The sequence below is a fragment of the Colias eurytheme genome, chromosome 6 (genome assembly GCF_061535395.1).
Source record: "Colias eurytheme isolate Ceu_HAF_F1 chromosome 6, ilColEury1 Martin Lab GWU primary, whole genome shotgun sequence".
In the NCBI taxonomy this organism is placed as follows: Eukaryota; Metazoa; Arthropoda; class Insecta; order Lepidoptera; family Pieridae; genus Colias; species Colias eurytheme.
Window position 1 is genome coordinate 2,670,704 of NC_142985.1, and position 12,495 is coordinate 2,683,198.

General features: G+C 33.2%; 1 protein-coding gene across 2 annotated transcripts in view; it reads left to right on the forward strand.

Annotated features, from left to right (window-relative positions):
* Positions 1 to 12,495, forward strand: part of LOC149907508 (protein scarlet-like) — a 65,311-nt gene that overhangs the window by 40,525 nt on the left and 12,291 nt on the right. For both annotated transcript variants that reach the window (XM_090102502.1, XM_090102501.1), the window contains exons 7-11: positions 709 to 919; positions 1,583 to 1,611; positions 4,304 to 4,409; positions 6,608 to 6,838; positions 10,351 to 10,486. In XM_090102502.1, the coding sequence (XP_089958628.1) occupies positions 709 to 919; positions 1,583 to 1,611; positions 4,304 to 4,409; positions 6,608 to 6,838; positions 10,351 to 10,486 (713 nt within the window). The remainder of the gene's footprint in view (positions 1 to 708; positions 920 to 1,582; positions 1,612 to 4,303; positions 4,410 to 6,607; positions 6,839 to 10,350; positions 10,487 to 12,495) is intronic.

Consider the following 12,495-nt stretch of genomic DNA (forward strand, 5'->3'; position numbering starts at 1 on the left):
ACAGTTGTTTATACGATATTCAACGAAAGTTTTAACCCAGGATTCAAAACTCAGCACTAAATAACGTCAATAACTAATAAAAGGAAATGTTCTTGAATGTTGCCTTCAAGTTACTTGATCGTGTAGCGGACTCTTAATTTGTTTGCCACTTACAAAGCTGCGAACATGACAGTAAAATTACAATTCTAGATAGGACTCATGTTTAATAATATTCTTTAGTTCTACCCTTTTCGTTTTATGATTGTTTGAGCATGTTTCCAAGTTATCGTACAAATAAATGTCCGTATTAAAAACCAAATGATTGTCCTTTCATGCCACACTAATAAAAATTTCACCGAAGAGCTGAATGCGTGTAAGGTTTTTATTTATATTGCAGTTTTTATTTTTATTGTGTTGTTAAACAGTTTTAATATGTTAAACATAATGTTATCTTTATTATCATACTGTTTGCCGCCAAAACAAGACTTTTGGCAACATTATTAAAGTTTATAATATGTCTCAAAATTTTTACGTCAGAAGTGTTTCAAATGACTTTAGCGGGTTTTCTGGAACCTTCTATATTATAAATGTGAAAGTTTGTAAGAATGTTTGTATGTATGTTTGTAACTATTCCATAGCTGAATGGTTTAGTATAAAATTTGCTACACAGGTATAAACTAGTTTAGCACATACTTTTTTAACTAGAACCTAAACAAAACAACCTTCTAGGCTGAACTACAAATGCCCAGTGGGTTTCAACGCAGCAGAATACTACGTGTCCCTACTAGGAGTACAGACGGACAAGGAGATGGAAAGCCACGAGAGGATCCGTAGAATCTGCAATGAGTACCAGCGGTCTGATATAGCAGCTGCTATTGAGAGCAGAGTGGGCGATGTTAAGGATGAACTGGAATATTTTAACGGGAATTCTGATGAAAAGGTACGATCTTTTAGGTTATGTTGGTAGTTGGTACATAGATAGTTCGGTAGAGACTTGAACTTATGACTTATCATTTGTTGTAAGTTTATTTGAGACCTTATAACTGTATAAAAATATAACTGGGTTTGTTTTAATATTCCGTTGATTTTTCTCTCTATAATGCTTAAAAGGTACCTGAAAGATATATATAGAAGAAATATGTATATTTATTGAAGAAGGAAGGCTCACAGAGCCAATAGATCAATAATTCTTGCAAATTAAATATAATTCTGTTGCCATAACATTATGTTCAACACTTGCTTTTAAAAAATCGATCTGTAAAAAAAATGTCAGTGCAGAAGCATTTTGAAATAAAAATAAACACAAAAATACAAGCAAATAAATATAAAAATTAATTCAGTAATCTTGAAACTTGACCGACTTTTAAATTATATTATGTTGCATTTATTGAATTCTTTTCGTTTGTAACAAATCGTTTTTACAATAAGCTTATCACACTTTTTTCAATAATAATAATTTGTTCTTTTTCCGATCTTGTAAATAAATTTGAATTAAATACATTTTAGTTTAGTTATTGGTTGTTTATTTAAATTAATTTAGATAAGTCTTTTGTTTCTAAGTATTTTATTTATTTTAATTTAATAGTTTTTGTTTTTATTTTAGAATTTATACTTCGAGCGGTACCTAACTCTGTGAGTATTGTTTTATTTGTTAATAATAAATTAATATCGTCAGGTAAATGTCCATTATTTTTAATTTAGTTCTGTTATTTCTTGACACATTAGGCTATTTGGATTTTTATTGGATATACATCCGCTATAAAAACTACTAGATTTCATTATTTTTAATTGAAAAACAGGTTTTTAAATACCCTAATTGAGCTGTCATCAAATTAATTTTCTTTCAAAACAGTTAACGTAATTGAATTATATGATATTATCATTATATTGTGGGAAAAAAGTTTTTGTTTGTTTACCGAATTTCATAAAATATTTAAAGTAAAGTTGACAATTATATTCAGTTCCTTGGCCTTTAGACAAATGGCAGAAACGCCAAAGATTAGAAACTGCTATCGCAAATTATTGACATAAGCTCATGACATTTTGGTAATGGTCCGTGGATGAAAATTTTGTTCTTGGTCGTCGTCGTCGTTGGAAGGTGACCGAATCCTTAGTTAAACATCACAAGCTTCTGTCAATTTGTATCGATAGTGGATTCTATTCCTTATGGTTAGGGAGCCAGGTGCAAATTGGGTTCATTATTTCCTCTCAAGAGATAATTCGTCAGAAGCATCAGAGTATAGTATTATAAAGCCTCGTGAACGTCAGCTGGCGCTCGGTTGGGGGGGTGAGCGGTTGTAGTCTCCCACGCACGTAGGAAAAAAAAATACATTCATTCATTTCCTCTCAGCTAAAAATTTGTCAAATTGTAGCTAACCCAATATCTCAACGAAAAAAAATAATCAGCTGGTTACAACGTGGTGTATTATACGTCAGCTGGTGTCTCGAACATGAAAAAAGAACAATTATTTTCCGTGATTTCCTCTCAAACAAAAATTTACCTGATGATAGCTTATATGTAACTGTGGATAAATATATAAGTCAGCTGTATCTCAGCAGGCTGTATCTTGGTGGAAAAACCGTCAGCTGATACTTTGAAAGTTATTACATAGGAGTTAGACAGAAGCATCTATTGCCAATTTATATGCATCAGCTGACTAGGTTTTCCTCAACTTATTGCTAGCTGATTTTTTAACCGACTTCAAAAAAAAGGAGGAGGTTATCAATTCGGCCGGTATGTTTTTTTTTATGTATGTTCACCGATTACTCCGAGGTTTCTGAAACGATTGACGTGATTCTTTTTTGTTTTTGTTTGATGCGGAATGGTGTCGAATTGGTCCCATAAAATTCGGATTCGGATTTATTCGGATAGGCCCAGTAGTTTTTATTTTATGAGCATTTTTGTCTAATCTCGATGACTTAATTGAAATGAAGCAAGTAAAGTTGATTCACTTCTTGGTAACCGATTGAGCTGAAATTTTGTATACGTATGTAAATTGGATAGCGATGAAACATTATCATGATATAGAGCTGATTTGATGATGGAATCGGAAGGTGGCCATAGGAACTCGGTAATATATTGACTCAACTTTAGGTATCGAGTTTGGGCTCGTTGGATTCGTGTTGAAAAATACACTAAAAAGTATTAAATAAAAATAACTACGTTAATCATTGATCTTTTTTAGACGATTAAATCCGTACATATGGCAAACAAACTCTTCATTTAACATTTATTAACATTTACGAGAAATTATTTCAATCTGACTTTATGTTGACGTCCTGCAAAACTTACATCGTTGGTATATAACGACTCTGATAATGAATCGGAAAGAGAGGAAAGAGACTCAAGCCAGAGCGAAAACGAATAAATCATATTGTTCTCATTATCATTTTTTATCAAGTTTATATAATAAATATTATTTATCGAGTAACTAGTTCATTTATTGCTAATTGATTATTTAATTATTTAAATATATAAAATTATTTGATTACATACTTATTCGTTTCAAAAATATTGATACTGAATGTTTATTTCAACTTAACTCATATTGAAGTGCAATGTCGAATAATTAAAGATACGTCATTTCTTCTCAGATGAAAATTTGTGAGCTGATTGTTAATATACTGATGCGATAAATAAAAAAAATCAGCTAGCAATAAGTTGAGGAAAACCTAGTCAGCTGATGCATATAAATTGGCAATAGATGCTTCTGTCTAACTCCTATGTAATAACTTTCAAAGTATCAGCTGACGGTTTTTCCACCAAGATACAGCCAGCTGACTTATATATTTATCCACAGTTACATATAAGCTATCATCAGGTAAATTTTTGTTTGAGAGGAAATCACGGAAAATAATTGTTCTTTTTTCATGTTCGAGACACCAGCTGACGTACAATACACCATGTTGTAACCAGCTGATTATTTTTTTTCGTTGAGATATTGGGTTAGCTACAATTTGACAAATTTTTAGCTGAGAGGAAATGACTGAATATATTTTTTTTCCTACGTGCGTGGGAGGCTACAGCCGCTCATCCCCCCAACCGAGCTCCAGCTGACGTTCACGAGGCTTCATAATACTATACTTTGATGCATTTTACAAATTACCGCTTGAGAGGAACTTGGTCATAAAATCTGCTGCTGGCTCCCGGACCATTAGCCTTTCTGCCATTTGTCTCGAGGCCTTATTTTTCTCCTTTTATAGCATTTAAAATATTTTAATGTCATGTATCTAAAACCTACAAGGCTACTAACAGTGAAATAAAATTTTACGACGCTGTTTCGTAGGTGTAACAAACATATCTAACAAAATATTTTTATTGCAGAGTCAAAGTAAACTATTTCGTCCAATTCTACTGGTTGTTATGGAGAAATATTATATGCATAAAGCACAACAAATCTATATACATAGCTGAATTTTTGCTTCTAATGGTAAGATATCTTTGATTTGATTTAGATTGTATTTCAAATGAATGTCTTATATATATATGTTACGGCTAAAGGTAGGTGAGAACATAAACTTAAGATTAGCCGGCTAAACTTAGGTTTATATTCGACGAGGTGTTAATGTTAGTTTGTTCTATCTTTAGCCGGCTAAACTTAAGTGTAACCGCAGGCCCGTGGCTAAAAATGTCGGGGTGGGTAGATTTGGTTACTATAATACATGTAAGGAACAGGGCGAGTGTTTTCTGGCACTTCGCCGGCTGCTGCCGCAGCACGCTCGCTGCGCTCGCTCGGCTCGTGCGGGTCTTAAGAGTTCTAACCTAACCTAACCTAGCCACCAGCTTTCTGCCCTGAGTCGGGGTGGGTAGATTTGGTTACTATAATACATGTAAGGAACAGGGCGAGTGTTTTCTGGCACTTCGCCGGCTGCTGCCGCAGCACGCTCGCTGCGCTCGCTCGGCTCGTGCGGGTCTTAAGAGTTCTAACCTAACCTAACCTAGCCACCAGCTTTCTGCCCTGAGTCGGGGTGGGTAGATTTGGTTACTATAATACATGTAAGGAACAGGGCGAGTGTTTTCTGGCACTTCGCCGGCTGCTGCCGCAGCACGCTCGCTGCGCTCGCTCGGCTCGTGCGGGTCTTAAGAGTTCTAACCTAACCTAACCTAGCCACCAGCTTTCTGCCCTGAGTCGGGGTGGGTAGATTTGGTTACTATAATACATGTAAGGAACAGGGCGAGTGTTTTCTGGCACTTCGCCGGCTGCTGCCGCAGCACGCTCGCTGCGCTCGCTCGGCTCGTGCGGGTCTTAAGAGTTCTAACCTAACCTAACCTAGCCACCAGCTTTCTGCCCTGAGTCGGGGTGGGTAGATTTGGTTACTATAATACATGTAAGGAACAGGGCGAGTGTTTTCTGGCACTGTGCGGGCCCCTCAAGCCCTCCACCGGCCCGGCGCTAACCAAATCTACCCACCCCGACATTTTTAGCCACGGGCCTGCGGTTACACTTAAGTTTAGCCGGCTAAAGATAGAACAAACTAACATTAACACCTCGTCGAAAATAAACCTAAGTTTAGCCGGCTAATCTTAAGTTTATGTTCTCACCTACCTTTAGCCGTGACATATATACCCCATATCAATGTCTACCTTTCTTTTTCTAATATTATTTTTTTCGAAATTATGATATTACATGGCAATGGTACACGTCGCTCATGAGTGAAATGCTCAAAAAATACACAGGATAATAAAATAATTTTTTATTTATATACCTACGTCTATATCTGTATATATGTCGCAGGCAAAAACGGCGAAATAATACAATTTGCCTTACACTTTACATATAATTATCTACTTATAGATATCATATTATCCGCTCGGCTAGGTGTGAGAACTTACAACACAGATAGAATTACTTTAGTCTTAATAATATACTTGATTAATACAAAATAATAAAGTTTAAACTTGAAATTCAACTTGCAACAATGTTTAGAACATTCTATCTATTATTGGTTAAGTTACAAAGTAACCTTCATTAGTATTCAATATTTATCAATATTCTAGCCAAGTTATATGTCACATAAATATGGTTTATTATAACTTTAACTGTCAAGAAACATTATTCAAGAATGTATTAATTTGTTAATATTTTTTTCTATTTGCAATTTTTTTATACCGTTATTAATTTTAATTTTATTTTCGAAAATAATAACTTTCATTGCGATCATTTCCTTTAAATAGTGGTTTTCATATAATTTACATAGCTCGGCTAGTTAGTATCGTGTCTAGTCAACTTTGTATAAATTTCATCTACACTCACAAATATACCATGCATGTTTCAAAGAGCATTCATTACGCAGACTGTACAGTGTACAGTGTACACTCCAAATTCTACTAACAAAAACTCATCACACATAACAAGAAAGCTTCGTCAATGAAACAATGACATGAATTTTCAAAAGCCACTTATTCATTACCCATACTATACACATAGGTTTCTGCGAAGATATTTGTTCTTGGGTCTGGGTGTTATTATCTATATATGTATTTATTAGATATTATATTTATCGTCGCCTAGTACCCACAACACAAGCCTTAAACTTACTGTGGGACTAGGTCGATTTGTGTAATAATGTCCTATAATATTTATTATTTATTATTATTATTTAATATAATAAATTTCCAAACCAACAGTTCGTGGGGCTCATTATATCGATACCCTACATGGGTCACTTCACGGAACTCGACCAGAGGGACATACAGAACGCGGAGGGTCTGTTATACCTCACGATAACGGAGACGATATTCCTCTTCATATATGCAGTCTTCATCACGTTTCCACAAGAAGTGCCTATACTGTTGAGGGAAACTGCTAGTGGACTGTACGCCCCGCTACCGTATTATGTATCGAAAATGATATTTTGGGTAAGTTTTATCTATATTACATATTAGCGGTCCGCCCCGGCTTCGCCCGTGGTACATATTTACGTTTTTTCTACATAAAAACCATCCTCGTACTTCAAGAAATATAATAAAAAAAGAATTATCGAAATCGGTTCAGCCGTTCTCGAGTTATGCGCTTACCAACACATTTTGCGATTCATTTTTATATATAAGATGTATATTTTTTTATATTTTATGTTATCGTTACATAGTGCATAGTATAAAACATAGTCGCTTTCTCTGTCCCTATATCCCTTTGTATGCTTTAATCTTTAAAATAACGCAACGGATTTTGATGCGGTTTTTATAGAGTGATTCAAGAAGAAGGTTTTAGTATATAATTTATTAGGTTTTATTTATTTATTTATTTACTCTTTATTGTACAAAAGTCTTATAAAATAAAAGTACAACAAAACCATTCAAAATGTACAAATGGCGGCCTTATGGCTCAAAGCCATCTCTGCCAGGCAACCTTCACCTTAGCAAAGCGGGCGAAGCTAGTTTTATATAAACATATCTTTGAGTTTTGTGTTTAATATTTATACATATTTGTGAACATTTAAGTGTTAATTGACACTTTGTAGAAGTTATGTAAAATAGTTATTTTTTGTTACTTGAAATTCTATCGAGATTCGTCGAGTATTTTAAGTGAGTTAAAATGAGAGTATAGTCTGTGGTATAGTGCTTATAAGGTCATTAGAACAATTAATATATGTAAGTAGGTATAAAATATAATAAATGATATGAATCATAAAAATTTTCAAAATTGCTTGACAAGGTGTAAATTGGTCAAGTTGAACTTTCAAATTATAATAGCTTAAACAGGTCCCAATTAAAAATGCATTATGTTATCTTCGTTTAAGTATGTTAAAACTTTTTTAATTACTCCCTTCACTAGTTTGTTTTCGTTATTTTCCATTTAGTAAAAAAAAATGTATGCGTGTACTAGAGTACACACGTAAGGGCGAGGCCACAACACTGCGTTGCGGCGTCGCGTCGTAAAAATGTACGACGCGGTGCGCTTATAATTCGTGTGAATATAACTACATTTTGCACGCCTCATAAGCGAAGCGTTGAGGTGGGTACTACTGTCACTTCGCGCAAAACATCTGATTTTTCAAACTTAAAATATCTTTATGTATCATACATTTTAAAAGTCTGCGGCGTCGTAGATTTTTACGACGCGACGCCGCAACGCAGTGTTGTGGCCTCGCCCTAAGAAGTGAAACTTCTTTATGACCTTAAAAATGTCACGAGTATGGCGTAACGCAAAAATGTCACGCGTACGGCGTAACGCAAAAATGTCACGCGTACGGCGTAACGCAAAAATGTAACACTAAATTTTTGTCCAACCCCGATAAAGAAGTTTCACTTCAAAAATAATGCATTTTAAGTGGTGAACCCATTAGGTTAACGTAAAAACCAGAAATATTGTCAAATGAAGATGGGAAATTAATCATTTCGGTGACTGTAAAAAAGGAAATAAGCCAGAGACTAACTAAAGTTACACTATAGTTTTTAACTTTGTTCTGGCAGATATCTGCGACGACCAGACAAATTTAAACTATTGGGAGTATCTTGCTTTGCTTGCAACATTACATTCTTTTTTCCGGTATCAAATATGTACGTATCAGTGCTGCGTTTAATTTATTTGTAAAAGTATCTCTCAAAAAAAAAACTTATTTATATTACTTACATATTTATTTTTGTAAAACGATGTCACGGAAGTCAATTAGTAATAAATGTAAAAACTCACTTGCATATAATTCATTATACTAATGGTATAGAAACAACATAAGAGGCTTGCAAAAACTTGTGTAATTAATTTTGTAGTCACCTAATATAAAATAATTAATAAACACATTTAAAAACAAGATCAGTAGATGCAATGTGTTTTTGATTATAGTAAGAAAACATTAGCGCATCTATACAATGTTATAAAGCTGAAGAGTTTGTTTGTTTGAACGCGCTAATTTCAGGAACTACTGGTCTGATTTTAAAAATATTTTCAGTGTTAGATAGCCCATTTATCGAGGAAGGCTATATATAGGCTATATGTCATAACGCTAAGACCAACAGGAGCGGAGCCACGCGGTTAAAATCGCAGGGCACAGCTAGTATACAATACATATATTACATAATGTGGTGACGTCTATCATTCCCATCAGGTTTATGTGATAATAAAAATGTAAATCTCGTAATTGAATAATCTTCAAATGTCCCACATAAATTCTGAATTAATTAAGTACTTATTTATCAAGAAGAGATAGGCCTTACTTAGTAAGTTATATGTATTAGGTTGGTTTAGAACAGTTTATTTACGGTTATTTTAAACCTGTCGATGGGATTTATATACTTGATTAAGTTAATGTACAACTAGTATATTACCTTTTGTACGTATACATTTTAGATATACGATATTTTGGGGCAATAAAATGATGATGATAACTTCACACATAATGGAATGAATGAAATCACACATTACATGAATGTATGTTAATCAGTTTGGGGCAGACTATTTTAAACTATATTATACTATTTTAATACAATATTATTTAAAATTTCATCCAAAACAATAGAAACATATAAAATTTTTAATGAATGATATAAATTCTCTATGAATTTATATCATTCATTACGTTAATTTATTCATATTTAATTATACACAACTGACTAAACCGACAGTGCAATTCAGTTGAAATCAAGATATACATTTTGATATACAACCGCGTTGAATTCTTATCTTGATAATTTAATTATATGCATACATTTGTTTGTAAAACGTATCAATGGACGGAATAAATCATAATTTAACTATTAGCGTATTTAACAGATAATATAAACAAGGCTGTAATTGTTAGAGACTTCTGAGAACTCAAATGCATGACGCAAAGTTGTGTAATATGAAAATGATGGTGATTAGAGTAGTGTCTTGTATTTGCATGTTTTCTGTTTTATTTTTAGTTTCTTTTATACTACTTATTATATAGGTATTTCGTCGATATTGGAGGAATAATTTGCTTAAAATTAGCAGAGATTTTGCTTCGTCATTCAACTCTATTTTGAACAGAAACTTAATGCTTGATGTATATATATTTTTATTTTATAGCATTCAAATACTAAAATTTTTATTAATATATATTTCTAATCCTATACATAATATGAATATTACGAAGCGAAGCGAATCACTCTATCCTGCCTTCAAGAAAACTCTATAGTAAATATATAACCACTAATTTCCGCCTGCGGCTTCGCCCGCGTGGTGTTTTGATAAAAGGTAGCCTATGTTCTTTCTCAGGGTTTAAAGATTGTCTGTTCCAAATTCATCAAAATCAGTTGAGAGGTTTAAGCGGGAAAGCGTCACAGACAGACAGACAGAGCTACTTTCGCATTAATAATATTAGTAGGGATTGTAAATCCGCGAAGGCGAAGCATGCGAAGCGACGGCGTGTCCAAAATACCTAAAAGGATATATTAAAGTCCATTTTTTACAGATTCCTCGAGCCGTAGTAGAACCTATATGCTTCGTGTCACTGGTGTTCCTTATAGCTGGTCTGCAAGGAGGCTTCACCAACTGGATTGGCTTCTGTTTCGTTTGCGTACTCTGTGCGAACTACGCGAACGCTTACGGTAAATATTTTGGATTATTTAGTTGTATTTTACATGTTTAAGTGGTCACAGGTCATCATAGGACAGTATAGTAGGCATTTAAGGTAGTATCATATCATCATTAAATCGACGTATACTTTAAAATGATTTTTAAGTGTCCGGTGTCCCTGTAAAACTTGATATTTTTACACATAGACACGCATAGGATGTGTGTGTATGTGTGTGTGTGTGTGTGACATAACTGACTTCAAATCCCGACGTTAGTTAACTACTCTTATTAAATCACATTATGTATATGTTACGTAATTAAATAAGTTTTATTCAACAAAATAATAAGCTTGACGGACAGTGAGTAACATATTTTTATGGTAAAATATCAACAAGTCGTCATGCACTCATGCAGTTGAAACCTATCATTACTTACTGTCAGTTATAGGCTTGATACATGACTTAAAGCTAAGGCCTATTCAAGGCCTGTTAAAAGCTTAAAAATCAAGTTAAATATAAGACTTCATCATATAGAAAAGGTCTATTGTTTACTTTATTTTGTGTATTATTTAAATAGATACGCTATGTTCATTTCCTGAGAATAAAACATCGTAAAATTTGATTATGAAATTGTACAAATAACGAATGTTTAATCAAAAGAAGCCGACGGTTTCAGAACCAATTAGTTGACCGCCAAAAGCCCTAATAATGGTACCAAAGGGTCCATACTCCGAATACCGGCTGAGGTACCGGTTTTAGTAAATACTGGCTGTTAGATTTAAGTTCCGATTATTGTTGGTCTGCAGGCAAAATGTTTACAGGGTGTAGGCTTATGCCCTAATAATAAGTTAGATTTTAACTGTCTTACCACAAAAAACTTTAGCCAGGGTTTAACTTTAAGCGCGGGTTCTCTTTAATCTGGTTTTGTCGTATTTCACATAGACAACTATTAAAGTGACAGATCCCTGGTTTAAAGTTAGACTGTGTTTAAATTGTTTTGTTGTAAGACCATAAGAAACTAACCTCACCTTTGCCGTAGTAATAACATTATATTAGTAGATTGTATTTATTTTTATAATATTTACGACTTGTAAAAATATAGACTACGGTAACATAAACTTTCAAAAAGTTTTAAATACAGGTTGTAGTAAAACATATAACAGTGAATAATATAATAACTACTTACAAATATACTTGTAAGATAAAATATTATTCGTAAAACAAAAATAATGGTTATAAAACTTGAGGTAACAAGGGGTTAGTAAATAAATAATATATTTTTGTAGTTTAAATAACACATATGCCTTTCCACACGCGTAACTAATGCATGAAAATGGCGGAAAATATAAATATGGTGATAATTCTCCAAATAAAATAAAAAATAATATTGTACATATTATATCATCATCATTTTCATTATTCATCCAAAATGTAAATAACTTTTTCGTTATAATGACAGAATGATTAGGGTTGCCATCTTAAATTGCTACTTTTTAATTAAAATGTTTTGTAAATTAGGTATCTTTAGTTGGATTCCTTGAAATAATTTTGAGTTACCAAATTCGGTAAGAAAATTATTGTTAAATATTCCTTTGTTCGGTTGGCAAATCTAAATGCTCATAAGTTTTCACGAACGAAATAATAGCATTAATATTTTGTTTAACTACAAAATTCATTAAATTGCTGTTTAAATTGTGGTCATTAGTAAATCAATATATATAATATCACTTCATGCTACGTTGTTTATAAAACATTTATACTTGCTAATCATCCGCATCATCATATGTCATGCCTTCCGCAATTGTTCATACTGTATACACATTACCACTGCACGCTTCGCACTGCACGATACAGTTTACACAGCACAATCATTCAGCCTGTGATTCACAGTCAAAATTTACCGAAATAATACAAAATTTTAATGTATAAGCAATACTCTTTTAGAATTTTGAGAGCTAAAGTTATTCCCCAATTATGAGCATGATGCTATAGAACTAGCAAAATTGTATTCTGCAATTTATTAGTATGTAAAATAGTTCTAT